Raw genomic sequence first — 26,992 nt, forward strand, 5'->3', positions numbered from 1 at the left:
ATTTTTATGCTTTTCCATACGTCCCTAAACTACAGTTTTCACTATTTTTTATCATTTCCACTCAATCGTTGTATGTTTTACTTGTCTTTGTAATCTGCATTTCTTATCATGCAATTTGAATTGCAAATATACTGCGAAAATTCATCTTTAATTCATCTCTCATCTTCACGCACATGGTGCTGTTGGCAAAGTTAACCTTCCAGTTTCTAAATCCTTGTTTCTGAGCTTTTATGGAGTATTATTTGTACTAATGAACCTCAAGGCGACAGGAAAACGCTGGGGGACTACAAAACTCACTGAAGATAAAACGACGCAGAGAGCAAGGCTTTGACGTTCACTAATGGTGGATTAACGAAGGTGAAACTTCAAAGAATGTTCTGTATTTTACGACAGGTAAATTATCTATGGTTTATTCTCTTTTTATGAGTTAATCTTGGAATGAAAGTCAAGTGGCAAGTATGAAATAAGTTGAATTTTCGTGGTCGGTTATTTGTTTCGCTAAAAGTTGTTTACTAGCAGATGATGAGTCATGGTTTTGTTTAAGTTTGTCAGAAAGTGATAGCCAGGCGATTTTTGTTTCTTGTTTACTGTTTTTGTTTTGTCGTTTAAATAATAATTTGAATTTGTTCAACAATATTCTAATTGTCCATTATGTAACATTTTTGAAACTAAACTGTTCAACGTTTGCTAAACACAGGTAGTAACATTAATTAATTGGTCAACATACAACTGAGTTCTGAAGAGTTTTTCCTTAGCTTTTGGGTCATAATTAACGAATGGGGAAGTACGAAAATCTTGCCAAACAAACGAGAATTAGGCCTGGTCCCAATTGTTCAAAGAGTGGGTCCTTTATTTATCCCCTCTTGGATAGTGATTCCCCTCTTGGATAGTGATTTATCCAAGATGAACTGAACTTGTTCAGTTGAACTGGGGCCTGGTGATTAGGGAGATCTAAGTTTGCCAGAGGTTTAATCTGTTTTGAGGTTGGGGGAGGGGTGGAGAGAGGAGTGCAAATCTGCCCTTATGGACTTTGGAAGTCTTTGGAAGTCTCGATACAAGCAAAAGCTACCCCAAACTTATTCTGGTATAAACTGGCACCTCTCTCCTCCGCAGAGGCTCCGCTGAGAAAAGGGAGTGCAGGTGTTAAATTCCGCCAAGTCAACCCTCTCAGTTTTTGCGCCTGCACTCACTTCGTTCAGCGGATACAAATAACGCCCCATCGAACCTCTGCGGAGGAGAGAGAACTGGCACTGTTCATTTACAACTTATTCAATCAACGTTGTCGGATTTCAAAGCCTTAGGTTTAAGCGACAAGACCGAAAGTTAGTATGGGTGACTGTAAATCGCGTAGTTTGGCTGCAATTTTACGATTGGCAGTGCCACAGGATAGAAGGAAATAACAACAACATTTGCCCTGAAGATTTATTTTTTGTAGGGGTGAGTTATAGCTGAGTTTTGTAAAGTTAATATCAACTTTCGGTCTTGTCACGTAGGCTTTCCTCAACCTTAATTGAAATAGCCGTATGATATCAAATTGAATGTTACCATGGATGTTACAAGCCATTCTTTGACAAGCAGGGTATTGAACGGTTTAAATAGAAATTCGTGACTTATTTTATTGTTAGACTAAATTAATATTCTTTAATTATCTTTTGGTCAATTTTGGTGGATTTCCAAGATGGCCGACATTTGTAAATAGTAGGTGGCATTATCCCAGTGTCAAGGGACGTGATTGGTTCTTTTTAAGAACACCAAACAAAGCTATCTTGAAAATTTTGTGTCCTCTAAGATTCGTTGCATAGCTGTAAACTAGTTGGGGGGTGGGGGGAGGGGGTGTTAACAGTGCTGGTGAGAGGGAGGAATCCACCCTACTCCCTTCCCCCAAAGGTCAAAAAGGTCATCTCAAAAAGCCCCATAATTTGATAGTCTTTGATCCCATCAACTTATACCTATATTGTGTTCTCAATTATCATTATCAACTTTTACAAGAGGTTCCAGGATTTCAATGGAGCTAGAAGCATATTACCAACCCTGTTTTCTCAGTGCAACTCACAAGTTATTTCGTCAGCACAAATGGTATGCATCAGCAATGTCAAATGGCCCTACATTAGAAGGTGATTCATGCAGGATTAAATTGTGGAGATTTTAAGAAAAGTAAGTGATACCTTACTTTACATTCTCTAAGGTAGTTATTATATTAGCAAATAAGAAGCCTTGATTTCAATCAGTGTAATCGAAACTTTTCTTTTGGAATATTTAGTGTTATGACCAATCTCAGATTCCGGCAAAAATATGTTTGGAGCTGCCAGGCGTTAGGCCGGGTTTTGTTGAAACATGGTTTGGGATGTTGCTTTCCATTCAGCAGTTTCACGAGCTTTCCCTATACAGCAAGGGGTATACCCATTAGAAGAGAAAAAGAAAATTACTACAGCGGTCACTGTGATCTTTCTATGGCAGCAAAAAGTCCTGTCCAACATATTAATCGCACGTGCTTTTAATTTTAGGGCAAACAGTGAATGCAACAGAGCTACCATAGGCATTAGTCTGAAATGTCAGCCGTCTCCTCCAGTGCAGTGTAAGAAGCTTTCCTAAGCGACCCAGCTATTTCTTGGGGCATGTATCACGACAGTAAACCTCTGCACTATATTAATCAAACCTACGTTTAATTTTAAGGGCACTGACATCGAGCATGAGGAAGTTGAACTCAAAGCGGAAGAAGAAGCATTAATCATAGAAGGTGAGTTCCCCTTTCTCTTGTTTATTTAGATTGCTTGTTTTAGGGTATTAGAAATGTTAATTGCCGTTTACGTTTCTGGTATCAAAAATCTGCCGGTTTTGCTCAAACGACCGAGTCATTGAGAGAAGACGATTTACGCCGATCAAATCGAGGCATCAACATCCCCTGGAATTTGAAGCGGGTTGGTGTTTATGCTCTCACTGCCGAATTCGCGCGTCCGTTTTTCCTAGTTTGGGGGATTAAGAAGGTTTCCAAGGACAGGATTTCGCCTTGTGAACAAATTGATCCGCCCTTTAAGCTCTCACTCGCCACATACTGTTTTTTTATAGAGCATTCCGTTCACCCATCTACCCATCCTACTACTTTAATCATCCTTAAACATGTTCTCTAGAATCTTGACTAGTGCCTCACAATGAGAAACTATTCTCTATGATAGCGCAAGCAGAGGGATTGACTGGAAAGGGAAAAGACTGAAGAAAATCAAAGATATGATGACAATGGCGAGTTTTGATAAAATTGTGTTTGTCTTAATATTAATTGAGTTGAGTAGCTAAAGATAGTTTACGAAGCTCACGGTCCTTGAAAATTCAAATCCGAAGAGCAGAAATCTTGAGCTTGCATCGCGATTTAGTATTAAGTTACTCTATAATAACGCCTCACGCTTTTGCCCGTTAGGTGACTTCCAAGCCTTCGTCTCGTGACCTATAAGAACGATATTTATTTCTCGTGAGTATCGATACCTAGTGTAAATGATATCGAATATTTGGTATTGATATCTGCCCATTCTAACGCGTGCTGTGACCCTGCTCGTAGCGTTGCACATTACACGGTGAGTCCATACCAGAAAATGTTGTACACAACACTTCGGAAGGAGAATGATGAAGACGTTCATATGGTTAAAGAGAACTTCCAGTCTTCCAACAAATTGACAATAAATTGTTGGAAATTGTATCTAAATTTCAAAGATTAAGTGAAAAAATGGAGATCGCATTTTACTGTTAAAAAAAAAAAGGATTTTACTATCGCGTATTTTCGCGTCTAAATTTTCTGCTCGCCGCTAATTTGGATCCCATGACGTCATACGGTCACTTCCTGACAAAATAAATAGCCTGTGAACAGGCTCCCAAATGGGCGCTCCACTTGCCCAGCTCGCCGATTTTTCTTTTTGCCCTATACCCCACTTGGGAGCCTGTTCAATGGCTAGTCAATAACGACAACCTTATGACGTCATAAAACCCAAAATGGCGGCACGCAGGCAATTTAAGCACGAAAATTGGCGATAACGATATCTAACTTTTAAACCAATAAACACTTAGCAATTTGTTAGCAGGAGTAGAGAATCCCTTCATCGCACGCTCCAGAAAACTGTTGTAAGCCACAGTTTTCTGGAGTGAAAGAAGGCCTTAAATCAAACTTAAGAAAAACGCCAACAGGAGTTTTCTTTGAGATTTATTCTAGTACAATAAATACAAAAGAGATAATTTTGAGTCAGAAATTAAATTTGGAATACTCAAAAAGTGTTAAATGCAGAAGAATGAGTCTTAGTGGGGGACTGGAAACTACACCTTTTAAAGTTGTCTGGCTCTAAATCTAGCCGTACGACCCTTCTTCAAAATTTCAGGATTTGGAAAGTGGGCAAAAATAAGTATTTACGGGAAGAACACAAAATTCTGTCAGGTAGAAATTTAGCAAATGACAAAATTGGGAAATTTTGCCTTATTTGAAAATTCCTTAAAGAAATGTTCACGTTTCTGTTTTCGTATTTTCTGTCAACGGCAACTTTAGGTACTTTTTCAGAAACTTGTCTGTAAAAACTTTGATATGGCCGGTTAGTATTCATTGACTTTGATGTTACCATGGCAACCAATTTTTGACTAAGAGTTTTTTCAGAAAATGGAAAATCATTTTTACATGTAAAATGAAGAAAAGTTACTTTTCTCGCTGTAACGTTTATGCTTTTAGCTCAAATTAGTGTTCCTTTGTTGATTTTGATTACTTTTAGTTCGATTTCGGCGCGCGCGCTCCAACTGTTGAGTGCATGCTGTCTTCGTGTTCAGGCATATTGTTTTTGTTCTTGCGTGATTTTGCACCCGCGTGATGCTTTCGCGTGCCTTGGGCAGCGCGCGCGCATATCAAAGCTAGCATAGTACAAAAACTGTAGTAAGCCATCTAAGCTATGACAATGAGGATTGGGGATAGTTAGTACGTTCAAAGATGTTTCCTTGAAAGTCCGCAAAGGAAAATGATGAAGCCATATGACGTCATAATTAAGTCATGATTGCCAAATGGCGGCCATCTTGGATTTCTGGATTTCCCCAAAACTTCAGGAAAGCGCAAAATCGAAATCGAACTAAAAGTAATCAAAACCAATAAAGAACACTAATATGAGCTAAGTTATAGCAAGAAAAGTAATTTTTCTTTATTTTAAAAAGGGATTTTCCATTTTCTGAAAAAACTGCCTGTCAAAACATGGTTGCCATGGTAACATCAAAGTCAATGAATACTAACCGGCCACATCAAAGTTTTTCCAGATAAGTTTCTGAGAAAGTTCATGCCGTTTCCTTCTATATGAAAAAGTTAAAATATGAAAAAAGGGTGTCTATACTCACAGTAACAAAACCACCAGCGACCAAATATTCGTAGAGCTCTATATCAACCCCTATAGCACAGATTTCGTCGAAGTTTGTAGATTTTAAAGTTATCCCATTTATGACGTCGCCGATTTTTGCTATAGAAAATGTTTCTGACTAACAACTTGCACTTCCGTTTACTCTTAGTTTTAAGGTCTAGTTTTGTTTGACCGAAATATTGGGCAAACGTATTCCAGTAATAGCTGCTAGATCAGCCTTGAATCTATCAGAGGACTGCACCACTTGTATCTTGTCTCTTGATATGAACACTCTGATAGCAAGGGAAGGAAGGACGCTTTTAACAAGGAATCTTGACCATAAACCTAGTCGGAACCGCCCTAACACCTCATTGGTTAGACTTTACGCAAGCAAAATCAAGTATTGGTTTTCATGTGACGTCACCAAATTCTAGAATTCAAAACCGGGAGACCTACAAAACTTTTACCTTCATTCAAGGAAATATTACCTAAAAATATGTCTTTTCACAATTTTTGAGCTCGATGTCGTACTTCCTTTTGAAAATAGAACAGTTTCAATTTCCGAGTTTTCATCGTGCGTGACATCAGGAGGACGGCCGTGACAGAGCTGTTCCATATCTTAAAAATGACTCTTCGGGTGATTTTCAGCATTCTAAACAATTTATGTTTGAGGAGAAATATTTATCTAAACATTCGAAAATTCACAAGGGAAAACAAACCTCTTTTCTGGCAAAAGTGAACTCCAGGTGTTTTTTCCTATTTCCGGCCGCCATGTTGGTGCCCCTCAGAGGGACACCAACATGGCGTCTCCATACTAAACTCTATAAATTTGTGTGAAACATTTTGTCAAATAACTCGAGTACGGAATACCGCACAGACCTGACACTTGGACAGGTTTCTTATTTACTTATCATCTATAACATGTCAATTTTCGGACTTCAGTCATGGAATTAGCCTCCCACGCGGTCGTTTTCAGGGGACTCGTATTACCTCCTCCTCCTTTGTGGGGAGGCGGTAACACGAGTCCCCTAAAAACGACTTCGTGGGAGGCTATCATGGAATGGTTTCGATTTCATTTTTTTCAATGGCGTGACAGTGAAAACCGGCAATATCCAAGAGACTAGTTATTTTTTAATATTTTAGTCGCGAAATCAAAAGATTTTGAACCTTAAATGGCTGACCTTGTAGACTGAACCTATTCAACTAAAGTGATTTAAAATTTAACTTTTTCTAATTGCAGATTTTGCTTATTTTTCAGGACGCTTTGTAGATGACAAGTCTTGACAACACAAGCATGGGAACAAGAGCAAGTCAAGCGCTTTTCTATTAAGGTAGAAAATAGGTATTAATTATTTTTCAAAAGGCGGCTAAGATCGAACTTTATTTTCTTCGGTGAGACGAATTTTCTGTAAACACGAAGGCGCACTGCATCAAAAGGCCTCGATTATCATTTAATTTTTCACGTGAACTTTCAATACATTTATAATTTTTTATCGCTTTCAAGAAATTTCACTCTTCGGTTAGCCACATTTCCTGGATTTCGTGACAGTACAGAGAGGAATGTTGTTTTCGACGTTAAAGAAACTATTAATTTTATAGCTGAGGCATGCATTTTTGGTTTAAGGAGGCTCGCAACAGCTTTTCTGGCATTGGGGTGGATCTTTTCAAATCAATATTTCGCATGGAAGACTTGCTTCGATTTCCGTCATACTTCACCACCTTTTCGTCCTATGATCAAATTGTATGTTTTTGTTGGTTTCCAAGCAACAGCTGTTACCATAGCAACGGTGACACAAAGCACTTTATTTTAAATAACGTCGATTATCTCGAACTTTAGTCTGACTCTTTTCAACGAAACTTTCCGGATCTAGACAACTTGTGGGCGAAACTAGAAAAAAAGAACGTTTTCAAAGTCAATAAAGAATCATTAGTTATTGCCGGATTTTTTGTTGAAATCGCAAGAAAGATAAAACTTATAACTTCCCATTTCTGTCCAAAGGTCTTTTATCACAGCAAAACATTCTAAAAGTACCTTGACCTTCTTAGGTGGCTGCGATGTCAAGTTATTTGTGTTTTAAAACAGTTAAAATAAGTCGAAAAGCTTGTATAATTTGCCTATTTCAAAAATACCCTTACAGATTTTACTTTTCACTTCACTGCTATTCTCGTGCAATGAATATTTATGTACACTACGCTTGTGTCAACTCACAGGTTTATCATTCACGCCTTACAATAAAACATCTTGTGATATCAACAACAACAATAGCAGTAGTAAGAAAAGTCTTCAACTTCTCAGTGACTATGACGGTAATCGAAGCAAGCCTTCCATGTGAAATATTGATTTGAAAAGATCCACCCCAATGCCAGAGAAACGGTTGCGAGCGTCCTTAATTTAAAATTATTGCAATTGTCTACAGGTTTAGTAAACTTCAGAACTTTGAAATTCTCTAAATCTTCTTGGTTTTGTCGGGTTTTAAAAAGAATTTTTCTTTTGAACAATGACTTGATATATATAAAAAACAAATTCATACCAAAGCGATCGTAACCAAAATTCTGCCTGTCTCTTGAAGTTTAATTTCAAATTTTAGTGTACAGCCGAATTTGATGGAAAAAAATCGTGAAAAGTTGTATTCACTGGTGATTAAAATCAGTTATAAACTTTGCTTATTTTTTAGGCGGGCCGAAACATTTTCATGTACAATCTCGGTTAAAACCACACATTTCAAAATGAAGATTTCGACTAAAGCATTGCCATATATTTGATTCGCTCGTTGCAACAACAAATAAGCGAAACTAGGGTTTTCATGGAAAAGTCTTGTTTATAATGTGTCTACGTGTTTATTTTACATTTGCAAAGTTAAGAAAACTGACAGTTTAAGATGCCGCAATCGTTCATGTTTTAATGAAATTTTATTGACTAACGCATTTTCAAAATTAATAAATTTTGGCATAACTTAATGTTTTTGTGTCTCGTTTCCTGTTATGGTAACCTCTGTTCAATTTTGTCAAATTTTCCCGCCAAAAAACTTAGAAAAAATACGGGCGCTTAAAATACGCATGCGCCGTTTTTTTTAAAAAAAAAATTCCTCATGTTGTTACACCATCTGTTTGAAAGTTTTAAATTTTCCCGCCAAAAGACTTATAAAAATTACGGGCGCCTAAAATATGCATGCACCGTTTTTTTTAAAATTTTTCATAGCCAATCTTTATATTATTGCATTCTGTAAGTAACGTTAATAATAACAATATAATTAAAGAACTTAATTTCAATAATAAAAGTCACACTCAAGCAAACATTTGTTTCTATTTCATTGTGTCCTTTATTTTCTCTGTCTACTTATATAATGAATATTTTAATTAATTGAAAGGTGTGTAGAAAAAATTTTCCTATATATACTAAGTCTTTTGGCGGGAAAATTTGGGAAAATTTGCACAGCGTTTCCCCTGGCAACAAATTTGGAAAAAAAAATTAACGGAGTACTCTTTGAACGTGTCTCGCTCACAAAAAATTCAAAGAGTGACCCTACAAATTTTGCCCGCCAGATAAACATAAACCATCTCGGAAAGAAACTTCAAGCAATTGTCAATTTTTGTTCAATTTCTGGTCAATTTAAAAAGCGAAAGTTTAAATTTTCAAAGAAACGTTCGTTTTAGCGAAGTTTCATTTCCGAGATGGTTTATGTTTAAACAATCTAAAGTCACCTTCACACGGCTAAATAAAGTTTGCAAGCTAGTGTTGTCAAATAAAAGTTGGCGTGAATACACAGTGCATGCACAAAATTATGGGTTTCATACATACCGAGAAACTGTTTCTTTTCTTTTCTTTTTGCAATGTTTAACACGCCAAATTATATGTGACAACACGAGATTGGAAACCTTAGTTTGCCAAGTGAAGGCGACTTTAGGAATATCGAAGCGACATGGCAATTCAAGACAAAATTTTGCAACAGAATGAAGAAACGTTTTTGGATTGCCGCGAAAACTGATTGTTTCAGGAAATTTTAGTTAAAATTTACTTGATGTTTGAATGTCTTTTCCTTCTAGCTGTTGCAAAATTGTCTAACTTTCAATGTCGTTTCTTGTGACCTTGTTCAACCGGCAGAGTCCTAAACTCCACGTCCACATACAGTGTTACACAGGACAAGACATTAGAAGTGAAAGCATCTAGAAATGACATGTAAAACCTACACCCAAATTTGAGAACTATTCTGGTGGTTTGCAAGTATTAGGACAATCTGTCCTAAGCTAAGTGCTGTTCGAAACTTTCCCCTCGATTTTACGTTTGCGATTGATTAAAACAATTTTCATTGGTAATAGCTTAACTCAGTCTTCTTGTTCTAACTTTTTTTGGTCAAAATATTAAAAACAGTAAGTTCTTTGGCAAACAATCTGTAGTTCTGGTTATTTAATTTCACTGATCGAGATAATGGATGCCTTGCTTGTACGTTTGGTAAATCTTACGTTTTAGCATTTCTTTTCAACTATCGATCAAAGAATTCTATCCTCTTTTTATATCTCTTCAGTTTTAGCCAATTTTCTTCAAATTTCAACACTGCTGCTCCTTAGCAATTCTTGAAATTTGTCGCAATTTCTGTTTGTCTATTTCCTTCCGTTTCTTTTCCAATTGTTATTGAAAATTAAAAGTTTGAACTTTCACTCATTCCCCTTGTCCAGTGTAACACTTTATATAGTTAAACAAGGTCTTAAAAATCCAGTAAACTGCTAAAACTAATTATAATGTCTGGTTGAGATAATGCCTAAAAAGCAAAAACTAGATTGAGCGAGAGCCAACGCCTGAACGCCAAAATAATTTGCATACATTTCTTATTTGTAAGTTAGAATGATGTTTGTTTATCTAGAATTTTTTTAGAGGTTTATTTTCTCGATTTTCGAGGTAACGGGACACCAAAAAATTACTAAAATCTGCTTCTTTCGAACATCAAGAAGTTCCTTTCATGCGACCGAAAGGTTGAAAACATGTTTGTGTAAAGTCTTCACCCATATGATTTCTCATTTTGTTTCTCATTTCAAATTCCGAATTCAAGAGAAGATATTTTTTAACAACTTAAACACACTTCTTGCTATAACGATCGCGTAATTCCAACGAACAACTTGTTTAGGAATTCACAAAAACGTTTTAGTTAATAAAAAAATACAAATCTTCCTTCCATACCAGAAATAGCTGATATGAACTAAATTTGAAAGTTTTGAAAAAAATTTCTGAAGTAGGACCTCACTTTCCTTCAAATAACATTTTCATATTTTAAATGTTTGAACATTTTCATGAATAAAAGTAGTAAATATTCAAATGTACGAAAGTGATCAAAAATTGACTTGCGGTTTTTGTGTAATGACAAGTTTTGACTGCCCCAGAGGAATTTATCTCAAGAAATAAAACGATTGCTGTCAACAAACCAAACAACCTAGTCAGCCAATGGCCGTCGATAAAACCCGGAACATGGAATATTCCCGAACATTCCGGAACATCCCGGAACAAGAAAAAAAAATTAAGATACAAAAAAAATAATAATAATAAATTAAACAAAAATAAAGAAAAAAATGAAAAAAAAGTGTGTATATTTATATAAAATGAAATTAAATTGTATCCGAAAAAAAATTCATATAAGAAGAATTACGGAGTAGGTGGAGAGGTGGGACGGTAGTATAAATGGGGTGTTGAACTGACCACACTGGATGAAGGCGCAAGAACTTTCCCGCCATTTGTAGCACGTGCTTATCGTCCGCTACGCCAGAAACTGATCAGTTCCGGCTATTTTCAGTGGATTTTATCTTAAAAACAAACAGGCCTAACAGGAAATTTTGTTCATATGAAAAATAGTTGTAAGCATAGAGAACAGCTTTGTAAAAGCAAACAATCTACAAGGAACCGCACAACGAAAATGCTGCAAGTATACGCAGGATCTGTGAAAGATCTAATCAGCCAAAAATATAAATGACTCAAATTTCTGCAAGGCTGATGGGACTGCTTAGAAAACCTAACACGACAGCGACATGATAGAGGTTGCCGCATTCTGTTGATTCTCGGTTTGGTCTCATTGGAAGGGAAGAAGAAGTTTTCGTGGCTTTCGTTCGAGAAACGGGTCCAAGCTCCCGAACGACCAACAAAGGAGTACAAATACGGAACGTGAGGCCCTAGGCGAAGACGGCGAGGAGCCCGGGAGGGTTTTGGTAAAAAGACTGCGCGAACGACTTTTAGCTCCACTCCGAACATCAGGAAATTGATTCTTTGGTCAGCCGAGCCGGAACTGATCCAATTCTGGCGTAGCGGGCGATAAGCACGTGCTGCAAATGGCGGGAAAGTACTTGCGCCTTTATTCAGTGTGGTCAGTTACAACACCCCATTTATCGTAGGTACTTCATATATCCCCTATTATAATAAGGGATACATGAAGTACATACCATTGAAGTACATACTCCATTTATACTACCCTCCCATCTACTCCGTACTTCTTCTTATACGAATTTTTTTCGGATACAATGTAATTTCATTTTATGTAGACATACTCACTTTTTTTTCATGTTTTCCTTTATTTTTGTTTAATTTATTATTATTATTTTTTTTTTATCTTAATTTTTTTTTCGTGTTCCGGGATGTTCCGGAATGTTCCGGAATGTTCCGGGATGTTCCGGAATGTTCCGGAATGTTCCATGTTCCGGGTTTTATCGACGGCCGTCAGCCAATAAGTTTGTTTATCCGAACTTTTGAAACAAATTGAAGATTTCGCGTACATGAAAAATGCAAAAACAAGTTTCAGATCTTCTTTTGCAATTGGCCGGCCGTTTGAAAATTTAAAATGCATGTTTCGAGGAAATAAAAACAAATTAATGCAAAATCTTTTATTCCACTAATGTTTAAGTCAAATTTGCAAATTTAATTTTGTCCTTAGCCTTCCCGTCAAATCATAGCACTTAAACGAAAATGGTGAACTGCATAAAACCCATTTTCAAGGAATTGAATGACTAGATTCTCCCTAACTGAGTTCCAATTTCCTGAATAGTTTTGGAGGAAATGTGGCAGTTTTGATCCAATAGTCTTTTGCGGTCTTTAACTGTTTTTCAAACCTAATTCGAATGCCGAAGGTGTTTTAAAGCGTTTTTGTAAACATTACTTCAACCAGACACTAGTTTGCTATCTGTTATAATATGGCAAGAGAACATAAGGGATTAAACAAGCTTTTAATTTATTTTGCCCTTTCCCCAAAGTTTTGGCTTAGAATGGAAATGGTTTGGTTAAATCACTTCAATTAATTGCTCACTATGTAAATTTGTATAATGAGAAATATAGAAAGAAATGCTCGTGCGCATTTGCTTTTCTGCGACAATTTGGTAAGACATTTTTGTCCTTTTCTTTAGAATAAGGATTCCTTTTGGAGCCTTATGTTCCCTTGACAACTACAAAGTGCAACTGCCAGGTGCCATGTATAATGACCTTTTATGACTCATTGCTAATTTTGAGAGCCACGATTAGAAAACATCCAAGACAGAAGAAATATTTTCAATGCTAATGATTCGTTGTCTTCTTACCCTTATGAAAATTTGAACTAAAGATCACACAAAATCTCCGCGTCAAAACTCGTAAGGAAAGCACTTTGTACACAATTGAATAACCCCCAATCTAGGTAATCCAGTTTTTATAAGTACAGCGAGACAGTACCTAATATAACTAGCCAAATTGAGAACAGACTTGAAAACCCCATTTGAACTGGATAGCCCACCTACACCCCTACAGGACCTCTGGTCAAGGTATGCCAAATTACACAAAACGTTTATGAGACCAAAAATGCTTTTACCGTAGTGTAATTTAGTAACCAAATTTGGTTTTTTGAAAGGGAGAAAAAACTTTTGGGTTTTGATATCAAGGCAAGACTAATAGATACTTGTAACAATCACAAGCTTTTTTGTATCATTTTCAAATTTTATTACTTTTTGTCGTTTTTGTAGCTCTTAGTCCTCTTTGATGAATTTTGAGTCGCAATATTTGCATTTTGAATAACTATCCTCTCCATAACCATCCAAATTTAGACCCACTGACTTAAGAGAGGAGGGGTGCCGCCCATCACCCAACCCCCACCCTGTGATAAATCTCTTAGACATTGACAGTCCGCGGTTTATTAAAATTGTGCTTTCTTCAGTTTTGAAAACGTTTGCCCTCTTTTGTCAGACATGACAATAATATTTTTGTTTTCATAACCATGGCACTGGCAGTTTAACCTTGTAATGTAACTATCTGATAAACAACCCGACAACTTTGAGCGATCGCTGTCTTACTTATAAAACTTTCGTTGTTGACTATAAAATCAGCCAACATAAATTAGATGAAAAGATTCATCGAAGTTTCAGGTTCTATCAAATGTAGAAATTTACGTTGAATTGTAAATTTAACTGACCCGGCGCAAATATTATGTGAATGTAGAAGATCGCTCAAAATTGACGTTAAGTGTTCTCAACCAAAAAAAATATCTCTTAATGGACGATTGGTATATTTGGACAAACGCGAGGAACGCAACCCACATTTTCAATGATTCAACAAAAACAACAGCACAACAATAAAAAAATCGTTTAACTTCGCGAGCTGAAGTGTTTTGGCTAAAATTTGGCTCAAACTTGCTTCAAGGGCGTAGAACCTCCCCGATCGCGATCAATAATGAAAACAAGTGTTATTTCACAAAAACTATATTTAGCTTTGACCATATAATCATCGTCTCCCAGAGGTATTTTCTTTTAGCAAAATAAACAATCAATTTTCTTAGCTTATCTTTAATCCCGTTTCCTGCAGTCTTTTCCTTGCTCTGTGATTCTTTTCATCTTCTTGTTGATTGTTCCGTCCTCTAATGACTTCACCTCTAAGAGAGAAATTAACAAAACTAGTGAGCTATTTGTCCGAACATATACCCATTGATACCAAGGTATAAAGTGGTTCTTTCCTGTCCAGCTTTCGAGATTATTTAGTTTGCCTCTAGAGACAAATTTGAGACATGAATTTGACCACTAAATTTTCATTGAAGCTTTAAATATTGCTGGAGTATATTTTCAAGCTTTCAGAACGTCAGAGAAACTAAAATACGAAATATGTTGATCTCAGCAAGGTCCGTGAAAGGAACCAAGGTGCCACGTCAAAGCACGTGCTCAACATTTCGAACAAGTTGACCCATAATCACTTGAACATTGAACGGCGAACAAAACCAACTTCCTCACAGTCATTTCCTTTCTTTACTTCTCTTTCTCGGGATAGAATTTCGTGTGATAGCAACTGAAATTGAACGTTTGCGAATTCTGATATTATTGTACTTCGGAAAATACGGTGAACTGTATTTGCTGAAACCAAAATAATTCCAGGACCTGCTCGCTTACTAAGAGTTTGAAAGTTTGAGGGCTGAAGTCCAATGAAAATATGTACTCACCATTTGTTTGTTGGAAACGAAGGCCTTTTCTTAAATGTCCAATTCTTCCTTCCATTTCGGTACATTTTCAAGGACGGAGTTCGTCCTCACACGTCTTCACTTGTCGGCAAGTTCGTTGGTTTGAAGCAAAATTCCTGACGATGTAATGAATATGCATTAGTTGCTGGAACCAATCAACAACTGCTAAAAAAGATACCATGCATGTTTCGACAAGAATGCATGCTTAATTGTATGCTTATGAATTAATATTCTATCGTATTTGTCCTCTTTCCTTTTCTTTGCATGGACAATTCGCCGAAAAAAAATTTAGTGAACATTGTCGTACAAAAGTGGAGAAAGATTCAAGGCTTTTAGTCATCCCAAAGCAAACTGAAACAACAACAACAACAACAACAAAACAACAACAGAAGACAACTTTTATTTTTAGTAACATGTTTTATTATCTAGCTGAATTGGTCCGCTCTGAAAGAGAGCATTCTGATTGGCTCCCTGAGTGGTCAGAAATTTTCTTATACGGACCACTAAGATGGGCCGCTTGCGTTAAAACATACGTTTGATAGGAGCAAAGTGTTTCAATTCTGACAAAAAACAAAACGAAACAAGAAAAAAAAAAAACAAATCAAAAATGTTAAGCTTATGAAGTAGAAACTGTTTAAACCGTCATGTCGCAGTTTTTACTTTGTTGCACTTTTTCTCGCACTGCTTAAACATAAACCAGTTTTACACGGACTAGAAAGCAACAAGCGGGAAAGTCTATATATAATATGAACCTTATTGAACTAGCTTGTTCAGTACGGACTGGAAAAAAATGGTCTCGTAAGGACCTCGCATTCGGCTCGGTCTATAAACTTGCACAAAAATAAAAAAAAAAACCTCGACCAATACGGAGCTCACGCTAGTTCGATAACATAATTATATAAATGACGTTCAAGATTCCTTACAACCAATTATATTCTTAATCATAACCGTTACAATTTCCTCGAATTTGATTGGTTCGCCAACTGCTCTTTTTTGCACTAAGTATCCTGCAAAGCTGTCATGGGACAGAGTAATTGGACAGTTGACTGTAATTGGATGGAGTACTCGGACAGTTCAAGTATGAGCCAATCACATTAAAAACTCTGCGCTAAATCCACCATCACAATTATGATTACATTTTCTATAGCAACATAACTCACAAGGTTTTCTTTGTCACATTGGAGGATTATCATTTTACATTTTTTGTTTTGTTTATGTAATCTATACAGTTGGCGAAGCTAATAAAAATAAAATAAAAATAAAAACTCCACGCAAACGCTTGATTCGCAGGCTAAGTTTTTTTTATCACATCCACTTGTTCTCGGAAATTGTAATGATTATGATTAATTCGTAACAGGAAAAATCGGACTCTTGCGCGCGCTACGCAGTCGTCCGATTTTGTTAATCACTCGTATGATTATGACTGCATTAGACTCCACACAGACCTATTACCTATACATTGTATAAGCTACGAGTATGGCCCCGTTTATATGAAGAAAAGTTGTCTCGGGAAAGAGGGTCACCCTCCCAGCCAGAAAGAGTCCAGTCGTGCTTTGAACTTTCCATACATTTGTCTGTATTTATTTCCCACGAACTATTTTTAGCATCAATTCACGGCTGGTTCGCTATACTGCAGACAAATGTATGTAAAGCTTTCTGGCACAGGTACATCCCGCCAATTTTTTTGTCAAAATCCTTTTCCTAGTGCCAAGAGTTTCCAATTCATGAATTTTTCGGAAGCAATGGTTTAGGAAAATTAATTGACATCGGATTTCCATACAAACACTCTTATTTCAAGGCTGTTTGCCTACTCGTCGAAATGGCGTCGAAAACCTTTTGATAAGGCCTATTGACACTGCTGGAAAAAGCAGCTTAAAAGAATTAGTAAAAAGGCCAAATTTGATGTTGTTTAAAATAGCAATGATATCAGTTTCATTTAGTCTGAAAATTTTATAGCAACAGGCAAGTTTTGCCAGTTAAGTTCGATGCAAACATCTGCAAAAATCCCTGAATTTACAGATTGTACCATATCTTCACTTTCTTAAACAAGACTCTCAAACTTCAGACGTTTGCATCTGTTATTTGAGAGGCCACTTTTCTTTTAAAGGTGGGGGGGGGGGGGGGTGGGGGTGGTCTTTTACCGAGGGGCTTTTCGGGAATTATACGGTACTTGTAAATGTCTGACCGGCTCCAAACTCGTTCCGGTAGCAAGGAGCTAATTAACAATTATTCCACGAGCGCGCGTTGGATATGAAATGATAGATAGCCAACGAGGCGCGTAGCGCCGAGTTGGCTATAATCATTCCATATCCAACAAGCGCAAGTGGAATAATTGTTTTATTAAAAACAATCAAGAAATATTGCTAGATCTTACTGATTTCGCTGTGCAAGAATAACCAGCAGACAATTTAATGGCCGCCGTTTCTCGGCCATGGTATAATGGCTCATATACCATGGCCGCTAAGCCAATCATATCCCTCGAATTGCATTATACAATGATTCAGTTTTTAATAATGAAGTTTAGCCTGTAATATAACCAACTAAAAATTAAAAATAACAATATAAGCCTCCTTTATGAGCCTGTGCATAAATGCAAAGAGAATTGATTTGCAGAGTCATGATTTCCAGAAAGTTCTCGTCATTTCTGAAGTCTTCTGCAATGGTTTCATCAACCCCGTCATCATCATGACCGAGCATTACTGGTTCCAGATTTGCTGATGACACTTCCGGTGAAACCACCATATTTGGTCAACGTCCAATTAAACCGCGAAGTTTGTTTACATGCCCAATCGCACGAGCTATTTAAAGGCAGAGTCTGCGAGAAAGGTTGCTTATAAAACAATCGTTCGGAATTGCATCAGACGTTTTGCTGAAAGGATTTACAGATTTGGAACACCACGATGTCTCTTTTTCCAAGATTTCGTATGCTTGTGCCAGCTATGCATCGCATTAGGTACGTACTTTGCGAATAGTCACTTTTTTCTCTCCGAGCTTTGCTAAGAAAAGCGAGATTTGTGCAATCAATACCCTAGCTAGAAAGCTGCACTCAGTAGCTTCATCGTGTGTTAATATTCGTCTACAAGATTTAAGCACAGTAAGACCACAGAAACGCACCATACTAAGCTAAGCTTTCATTTGAATGGTCACACCTGCTTGCTTGCACAGCAAAGTAGGAACGCACAGTTTTACGCTTTTGCATTGAATACACAACCACCTTTATAAGCAAAATAAATACCACCACAAATAGTGAACTGCTCTTGTATTCAGTCGTTCATAATTTGGGATTTCACCCAGGATTAAAAAATAAAAACGAAATTGCCGATATAACATGGATGTAGATAGTTACTGCTAGATTTCCGCACAGTCCTACATGTATACCTTCATTCTCTCTATACATTTTCAGTATTTTGTGATTGGAAAGACAGCCAGTCAGTATAACAATGATGAATGCAGAAATCTTTTCGAATTTGGTCATGATTCATGAGTTGCAACATACTGTAGGGAAAAGGTTGAACTATTTTTATTTATTTATTTTTTTTTTTGTTCCTGTCCATCTCCAGGCATGCCCCAGACATTTGGCCAACCTATGATCGTTTCTTTCCATCCTTGTTGGAGTCATTTCACTCTCCTTGGTACACGAAGCCGAGGGTTGGTACAAGCTATACCTACATTGAATTTACAGAGGCTGGACAGGGCAAAGTGAAAAAGGGCAGCAAGGATGCCAAGGAAGGGGCCACAAAAGTTGAGCAAAAATCTCTTGAAGAGGTAGCGGAAGATCGTGACAACTTCAAGGTTTCCTTTGATGTGTCAAAATTCAAGCCAGAAGAACTCACCATTCGTTCAGAAGAAGGGGAGTTATTCGTGGAAGGCAAGCAAGAGATAAAGAGTGATGATGGCTACTCTACACGCCACTTTGTGCGTACATATTCCCTGCCCAGGAATATTGATCGTGATTCATTCACATCACGCCTGTCCAAGGAAGGTATTCTGAGCATTGAGGCAAAAAAGCTACAGAAGCCGGAGGCTGAGGAGAATTTTATCAAGATTGAGACTGAGAAATGAAGTGGGGCAATGCTGTGTGCATCCCCTAAAAGAACGATCATTTAAAATGTATAAGATAATTGCATTTTACCCAACAAAATCAGTCACTTAAAATGCTTACAGTCATATAAGGAAATGCTAGGTACAACACAATGCTGTAGTAATAATTACCGGTAGTAAATAAATGCTAGATGCTACATGATGCTTGCTATGCACTGATTACTGGCATTAAGAAGTGTCAATTCAATTAGGTACTGGCTCAGCATACACGCCATTAAACTCAGAAATGATAGGTACAGACATATCGGCAGAGTGAGTGCCAGGGCTTTTTTGAAATGTTCCACAAACTTAAACTGTAGGTTGATGGAACTCCCCAGGGTGCATTCCCTGTGAACTGAAGATACGCCATCATCATGCCTTTGGCATAACATGCTCAAAATGTATTCTGGGGAATACCTTGGCTCAAATTTGAGCCATTTAGTGAGTAAATACCAAAACCAAAAAGTGAGAAAAAAAAAACTAAACTTAACTTGAAACGTAAAACATTTTGCTTGGGTTTCCTTTTAGAAAAGGTAATTTATTTTTATTAATTCCATGATAAATACATCCCGCATAGATCAGCATGACGATGCCATTGATAAATAAGCCTTAAAACTTCAATCACCATGATTCATGTGTAACAGCTTTCACATCTTAACTCAAGTACAATATTATTAAACGACGTCTTGGCTAGTACTCTGTGAATCATGTACATGTACAGCTGTCTCCATACCATACATTTGGCTGTATTGACAGGCTACTTTGCCATGTAGTGCAATAAAAAATAAACAATTACTGTTGTTTATCATCACTGTGATCTTCAAGAGGTGAATTCTAAACTTCAAAACATTCTGTTAAATAACATTCCAATTATTACAGGGAAGGGTACAGGCAGAACCTATCCAACCCAAATGCTTGCTTTCTGAATTGTGTGCAAAAAAACTGAAGACTGAATTTGCTATAATGTGCATACATGTTCAAGATCATCCAATTAAAAGCTGGTCAGTCTTCTCCCATCCCAACGGGGAAGAAGAGTGTCACTCACCCAGGCTCTTGACAGGTTTGAAATAACTTGTTCTTACACATTAGAACCTGTTACCTTTACTCATTACTGTTTAGGTAACATCAAGTTCCCCATATTTGAGAAATAGACAAAAACTTAAATAACTTACAATTCACACCTAAAATTTGCAAAATCATTCCCTGATAGTCATAGTTTTTTGAGTTTTTTTTTTTGAGACAATAATGTTATTGTTCAGTTCATTGAATTAAGAAGACTTTCTTTTCCAAATGGTTGCATGTGCAACAGTCCACTGGTTTTTATGTGCTGTCTCTCTGATGAAGAAAGGCATGGGTTTATCTTCTATCAGCTCAAAGTTTGGTCCAAGATATCTCTTCAGGGTATCAAACCCAGAGACACTCTTCCCCTCGGCATCTTTGTAGCCTCCAAGCCAGAGATTCTGTATGTGAAGAGAACAAACAAAAGTTATGAAATTTCTAAGAGAATGCCACTTGCTCATGTTTGCTAAACAACTTTCACACTGTTTGACACTTAACTTTTGTGCTCAGAATAAGTCTGAATCTGCCATCAAATTTGGAGTGGAAGACAACTTGATTGTTCAAGAAAATCCTCATAACCCTTCCATGAAAAGTTTTTGCTTTGGACTGCCCCTTCCACCCACCTAACTTCTAGAAATTCTAATCTAAGTTCATACACGCCATTAAAAATTTTCGTTTTTCAGACCTACTTCCTGTTAGAATTTCCAATGACTTTCCATGCAGAGGGTTAATAAAATATTTCTGGAACCAGAAATCAATACAGCCACCCAGATGAGCCATAAAATAACATTAGTCACATTAATGAAGTAGTTGAATTAATGAGGATTTTTTGATAACAAAATATCTCCAACAGTTGGCATTTGGGCCAAAAGAAAGAGGACATAATGACAAGGTAGTGAAAATAATAGAATGATCATAAAACAATGTATATATGACGTGTGCATGTACATTTATCTCATGCAGTTCATACAATGTCATCGACTCTCCTGCCCTTGCAATGCATTTCTTCTGGTTCCCTCTCATTGCCAGTTCACCAAGGTACAGAACAATGGCAAAAAGGGTAAAGATTCAAATTTGACACCATACCTTAGGGGTAAACTCTTCTAACCAAGAATAAGGTGAGGTAATCACCAAAGTACCACCAGGTGCTACCAGAGATGGCAGCCTGTCCAGGAACTGGTATGGATTAGGAAGTCTGCAAACCAAATTTGCCGCGAGAACACAGCCAAATTGGCCAAGGTCACTGGGCAAGTTACAGGCATCTCCCTGATAAAATGATAAACGACTTCTGTCCTGCAGAAAAGAGGAAATAGTGAACATTTTGAGTCCATGAAAGACATATTGAATATTGCATTATGATTAAATGAGAAAATATGTCTCCTTTAGATAGATAAAGAAGAATGAGAAAAGCAATTCAGTATGAAATTGCCTAATAGGTAGATCTTTCTCTATACCCTAAGAATTCTATTTAAGAATTGTTTCATGCTTAGCATGCGCATATCAAGTTATGGATGCATGTCTGAAGTTTGGAGAGCATAGGAGAAGCGTAAGAGTTGCTTGAGGCATAGCCGAGAGCAACTCTAGCTTCTTGAGTACTCTCCAAACTTCCCAAGTGCATCCATAACTCGATATACACACAGCTAAAAGCATGAACCAATATTATTCTTTTATAACAGTGAAAAAAAGTAAATAATTCCTGGAAAACGGTTTTGTTCCTGATTAATTACAAAATTCTCTGTACAAAAGGAAAAGGTTTAATCTTAACGTTTCATTAAACTTCAACAAGCTCTTATAAATAAATGTACATTTTTTTATGGTGTTGTCTCTCTATAAAAATTTTTTTTAAAACATAGCGCATGCATGCTTTCCCCATCTCACTCGCACCACATCATCAGATGGACGCATGGCCATGCATATGTTGAGAAATGTGCCATGATGACGCCAACAGGAATTAGATTAGGATGTACGCATGCTAGGTTTTAAGTTTTGCTAGAGGAAGGGATCTATGTTGCATTTTTAAGTTACCTAAGACGGCATACCGCCTGTCACTACATTGTTACCAATGGCCAAAGATACTTACAATATCAGGATCGACCTCTGCTGTATGTTCTGATACAAGACTTCCTTCTGTTTTAACAGAGTAGTCTAACTTTCCATATGTCTTCAGTTTATTGCAGGCATCAATAAATCCATGGGAGAAATCAATGCCCACAACTTGATTGAATCTCTTTGCTAGCTCAAAAGTTGATCGGCCCACTGCACAACCAATGTCAAGGGCTATACTTGGTACACTGTCCTATATGATGATAAGAATTAGAAAACAATTATTTTGGATAACTGAATTAAGATTTTAAGCCATGTTCTTACCATTTAATTAATGCTTACTTGTTAGCTGTGTGAGTGTGGGACAAAGAAAAATTGAGTCTCTGGCATCAACCAAACAGATGACTTTCTGTAAACCAGTTGGAATCTTTTAAAATACATGATGAACAACAAGCCTTTGAAAGACTTGTAGCAAGCTCAGTCATATTTACTTAACTTGCTATAAAACAGGTACAGCGGGATTTACCTTTCACAGCAGTTACTCCTAGCTACACCAGAAGTCAGGTTGAGAGTCCAAGGTGGCAGCTAATATAACTTGCAACACATCTTTTTTTTTTCTCCACTATAAAGCAGTCTGCACTTAAGTGAGCACTCTTTGGGCAAGTTCCAGCTCCACAAAGAAGAGGTGGAACTTCCTCACCTATGAGAGATCCTGCTCAACCTCCTATCTCCCCCACCCCCTGTCTTCCCCTACTTCATAGGTACCACAGTAAAAATTTGTGTAAAGTCTGTTTCTATGGGAGTTGTCGGTCACTCTTTCTTTTTAAACTTGAACATTGTGCATGTTATTTGAAGAATTCCAAAGGAGTAGCATATAACCAGGAGTTCAAATTTGCGTATTCCTTCTGTGAACTGCCTGGTCTGATTTGGCGATTGGTTTTGACAAGTGGAAAGAACCGTTAGGCAATTCATAAAATGGGTCCCTCAAGGACCAAGAATGGACCTAATGGCTCAGCAGTGGTTATCTTGTGGTTCAATTTTATCCTTGGTTTAACTTTTATTTTCCATTGTTTCAAACTCATTATCATACATAATCCATGCCCAAGAACAATAGGAAGATAAAATTCAAACCAAGGATAAAATTGAACCACAACAGTTACACCAACTAAAACTACTACATGATGTCCGTGAATAGCATTGCTATTAAACTATCTAAAGGAGACGAAAATTCCAGGTTTCGAAAAGGGAACCTAGACCTTATAAAAATTAAGATTAAGCTTTTAAAATGCCTAAGCATGAATTATATATGCAGGCATCTGCTGTGCACGCATCTTCACATCCAGAAAGTGAGGCCTCGTTGTTAATTTCATATTTTTAAGAATCAGGGCAAACCTTTTTCAGTTAACAAACCTCAGTATGTTTAATACATTCCAAAGCACACCGTGATGGGAATTCCAGTGACTCCTTGGGTCCAAATCCATAGGGCAATAGCTCATCAGGTTTGCCAAAATGAAAGATAAGATATTCGCCGATCAACTTTTCTGTCTCGTAGACATTGTCCTTCGCTTCGTTTCTTTTCGAAAGGTAACGACAAGCTAAGAAAGTCAAAGCCGATGCACTTATGGCACTAGCAGAGGCGATCATGATATTTTTCTCCATGATTTACTAGAAGAAACTTGAAGTTCGGAAAGTGTGATCAGACGTTCGATGAAGCAACCGGCGGACGGCACGTGGCGAGGTCTGTGTGTATGAAGGGTGGGAGGGTAAGTCCGGTTTTGCACCGGAAGTGGGGAGTCAGTCATTCTGTTCTGTTTGCCGTATCGACAATTAATTTATTTCTGTCTTTTAAAGGTATTGTACACTTACAGTATCATGCAAGGTTCCCGATCGTACCATTTTCATAGCAGTCTTGTTATCTGATCAGTCGGTAATCTGTAACCATACAAAGTATTTATAATAAATAACTAAATTAAGACCGAATTTGTCATCGCTGGGGATGTAGCTCAGTGGTAGAGCGCTCGCTTCGCATGCGAGAGGAAAGAGAGAGGAGGAGGAGAAAGGAGAAGAAAGGAGAAGAAAATCCATAGGGCAATAGCTCGTCAGGCTTGCCAAAATGGAAGATAAGATATTCGCCGATCAACTTTTCTGTCTCGTAAACATTTTCTGTCGTAAAGAGAGATCAATTCTTGATTTATTTTCTATATATAAAACCGTAAAAAATATACAACCAAAACATATGGTGTCATACATATGAATTAGTGTGTCACATGCATTTACAGTATAAACACTGAGAGTATATGAGTTGAGTGTAATCAGTATGTAAATATATCATTTGGTGTTTTTTTTCGTTGTTAAAAAAAGGGGATGGGGAAGTGAAGAGAAAGCGAGGGAAAAATGGATGGAGTAACAATGAATTCGAGCTCAAAACACTCACTATCTTGAATTTCCTGACTTTGCAAGTTGAAAACGTTTAGAACCGAATTAAGAATTTTCGAAAGTTTGTTCGATAGGAAATATAAAAAAAAAAAGAAGAGAAAGAAATAAATAAAAAATTGGAGATGCGGGGAGTCGAACCCCGGACATCTCGCATGCGAAGCGAGCGCTCTACCACTGAGCTACATCCCCTCTCACCAATGTGAGGTGATAATAATTATATTTATACTAACACATCATGCCAGTGAAAAAAAAACCACACATAGAATGCGATGTCGACAGATATGATTTTTTTTTTCAACTAAAGTGAGGTCATTGGTAGGAAATTTTTTGTTCTTTTAACATTGGGATCGCATTTTCCGTATGTTGAAACCCGGAGGCTCTTGGCCGAGTTATTCTTGGAAGTGACTTGCGCACTGGAGAAACATAAAAGGGCGCGAAAAATTTGACAGCGGCTTGTTTATCCTGAAAGAAGGAACGAAGGACGCACATTTGTTGATTAGGAATATTTTTCCGTCGAAAGAAAACGAAAATACTTAGAACAAACAACTATCAAATAGAGGTATACACTCTACGGGGATCTGGCACTTTCTCTTCAAAATAGAAGGACACGGTGCACTTTTTTTCTCACGCTGATACCGACAGCTCAGTGTCTCTTTCAGCTGATGCAGTTGTGATTCCAAATAACTTAAGTTAAGTCCAACAAACAACGATGACGGTAGCGTTGGGTATGACTATTGATGGGGACTGAAGGCAATGGAGTCTAGTCAATGAAACAGGCGTAAGTTCGAGATGTTTTGAAGCCGTTAAGGTAAGTTTATTTACACAGTCCCTTCCGATGAGCTTCATACAGATTACTTCAGGTAAGCTTTTTTAAGCTATTACTAGTAATACCTGCCGGTAGAGTGCCAACGAGTAAAAACTGTCACAGTTGCTTTGCGAATGAAAATTAAGAAGTAACCAGACTACAAAACATTTTTCAAACTGAATCATTGTTTAATAAAGCATTGCAAAACTCTCATGCTATTCTTTGTTGTTTAGAATGTCTATTAGATCTAAACTTGTGAGGTAGATTAGAGGTGAAACATCTGCGGCCCTTGCATTACCTGTTTGAGTTTATACAAAAACCAAAATAAACAACTTTAATGTGTACAAGATTAGCTATCAACCTGGGAATAACAGAATTTTACAATAAACATGAGCTTTTCAAATCCAATTTATTGAATTAATGAGCCGCAAGTATGGTATTTAAAAGAAAATAGAAGAATGGCACAAAGCTAAGTTGCAATTGACTTGAAATATTTCTCCTGCATTCAAACAGCTCCAATGTGCATCTCCCTCAAACGGAACCTAAAAATCAACAAAAAAACCCACTCAATTTGACTAGAAAACAATGAAATCTAAAATATTTTGTAGATCCCTATAATTAGGGATTCGTTTTGGTCCGCACTGTATCAGTTTGGAATGATATCTTTGTTGTGCATATTATGTTACCGACCACATGAATTCACATAACGACACTGACATACTATTGTCCGTTCTAGCTAGCAATTTGAATATTATCATGATTAAAGACCGAAAGGTTACTTTAAGAAAATTGCTCCCTCTTCAGAAAACAAAACACACTACAAACAGTTAAGATTTGAATTCTCTTACCTCCTCGATTGACAGGGCCGTCGGAACTTTCGCCGTCCACCAACGGAGCAACAAATCTGCTATTCCACACTGTCGCGCAGGATCGAAAAATAAGATGGTGCGAAGGAAAAATTCGATTGCTCCTAAACGTGAAAACTTCTGCAAAGTTTCCTAGCGCTTAAAAAGATCTTTGCTATTTTTATACACCATCCTTATTCAATAAGACGTATAAACACTGCTATTCTCGAAGACAACTAAATTCGCCACTTCGGCCGCCATATTGTTTACAAAATTTAAGTTCGCGCGTGTGTAAGAAGAATCTGGGTACTAGCGCTCACCGATCGTAATACTCCTGATGTGATTGGTTTAGATAAAAAATACCGCGATGCCATTGGCTAGCTCGAAAACAATCACCGATGATGTCACTCTTACATTACCTTATCCTTACCTTATGCTTACATTTTCATTCGAGATTTTTTCTGCCTGTACCAAAACTAACTCGCGCGTCGGCTTTATAATGCTGCCGCCTCGTCACCCTCGCGTCCTCGCGAGGGTGACTCGTTGGCAATAATTATGATACTATATAAGTCTTACTTCTAAAACTAGGAGTTTTTATGTCAGAGAAAAACTACTTTAGTAGAGCTGAAAGGAAATACTAACTTTACATTCGGAAATGCTGGAGATCGAGTAGCTCTGCCTTTTATTTTGGTCCCATGCGTATACTTTGTGGTCTAATTATTTAACTGAGGGAGCCCATTCCTTATAAGCCCGTGGCTTCCCATGGACTTCCTCGCCATTAAAAATAATAATAATTTGCAATTTTAAACTTTTTTTATGGCAAAACAATAAACTGAAACTGAAACTGTACTTCAGCCAAACACGGTGACGACCCACAAATAATGAAAGGGAATCCGTGAAAGATAACGGGTGTCATCCGTATTCATGAAACCCAGTGTA

The 26,992-nt window shown here is 37.3% G+C and overlaps 2 protein-coding genes, 1 long non-coding RNA gene and 1 other non-coding gene across 4 annotated transcripts in view; 2 read left to right on the plus strand and 2 right to left on the minus strand.

The window, feature by feature from the left end:
* The window catches only part of LOC146478278 (uncharacterized), a 164,261-nt gene extending 157,611 nt beyond the window's left edge, over positions 1-6,650 (plus strand). Inside the window, exon 3 of the long non-coding RNA XR_014865091.1 lies at positions 6,604-6,650. This is a non-coding gene — a long non-coding RNA (uncharacterized LOC146478278). The remainder of the gene's footprint in view (positions 1-6,603) is intronic.
* Positions 6,651-17,577: 10,927 nt separating this feature from the next.
* LOC146478292 (uncharacterized) lies at positions 17,578-19,401 on the plus strand. Its single transcript, XM_085111824.1, has 2 exons — positions 17,578-17,738; positions 18,346-19,401. Exons 1-2 carry the CDS (start codon positions 17,686-17,688, stop codon positions 18,845-18,847), a joined length of 555 nt encoding a protein of 184 aa, XP_084967950.1. The 5' UTR covers positions 17,578-17,685; the 3' UTR covers positions 18,848-19,401.
* Positions 19,372-23,715, minus strand: LOC146478293 (uncharacterized). The gene is made up of 4 exons (XM_085111823.1): positions 23,378-23,715; positions 22,005-22,220; positions 21,011-21,217; positions 19,372-20,325 (listed from the first exon to the last, which is right to left on the minus strand). Exons 1-4 carry the CDS (start codon positions 23,624-23,626, stop codon positions 20,134-20,136), a joined length of 864 nt encoding a protein of 287 aa, XP_084967949.1. The 5' UTR covers positions 23,627-23,715; the 3' UTR covers positions 19,372-20,133.
* An 805-nt stretch (positions 23,716-24,520) lies between these two features.
* On the minus strand, positions 24,521-24,592 carry Trnaa-cgc (transfer RNA alanine (anticodon CGC)). Its single transcript has one exon. It is a non-coding gene; the product is annotated as a tRNA-Ala (tRNA).
* Positions 24,593-26,992: the final 2,400 nt, after the last annotated feature.

The sequence above is a fragment of the Pavona decussata genome, unplaced genomic scaffold (assembly GCF_977016875.1).
Source record: "Pavona decussata unplaced genomic scaffold, jaPavDecu1.1 SCAFFOLD_64, whole genome shotgun sequence".
NCBI lineage: Eukaryota > Metazoa > Cnidaria > Anthozoa > Scleractinia > Agariciidae > Pavona > Pavona decussata.

Bases quoted from the DNA above. Each gene is read 5' to 3' on its own strand.
- LOC146478292 (XM_085111824.1), top strand. From the start codon at position 17,686: ATGTCTCTTTTTCCAAGATTTCGTATGCTTGTGCCAGCTATGCATCGC. The intron at 17,739-18,345 runs GTACGTACTTTG...GTCCATCTCCAG, and splicing joins CCAGCTATGCATCGCATTAG to GCATGCCCCAGACATTTGGC.
- LOC146478293 (XM_085111823.1), bottom strand. From the start codon at position 23,626: ATGGAGAAAAATATCATGATCGCCTCTGCTAGTGCCATAAGTGCATCG. The intron at 21,218-22,004 runs GTAAGTATCTTT...TCTTTTCTGCAG, and splicing joins CAGAGGTCGATCCTGATATT to GACAGAAGTCGTTTATCATT. The intron at 20,326-21,010 runs GTATGGTGTCAA...CTTCACATACAG, and splicing joins TAGAAGAGTTTACCCCTAAG to AATCTCTGGCTTGGAGGCTA.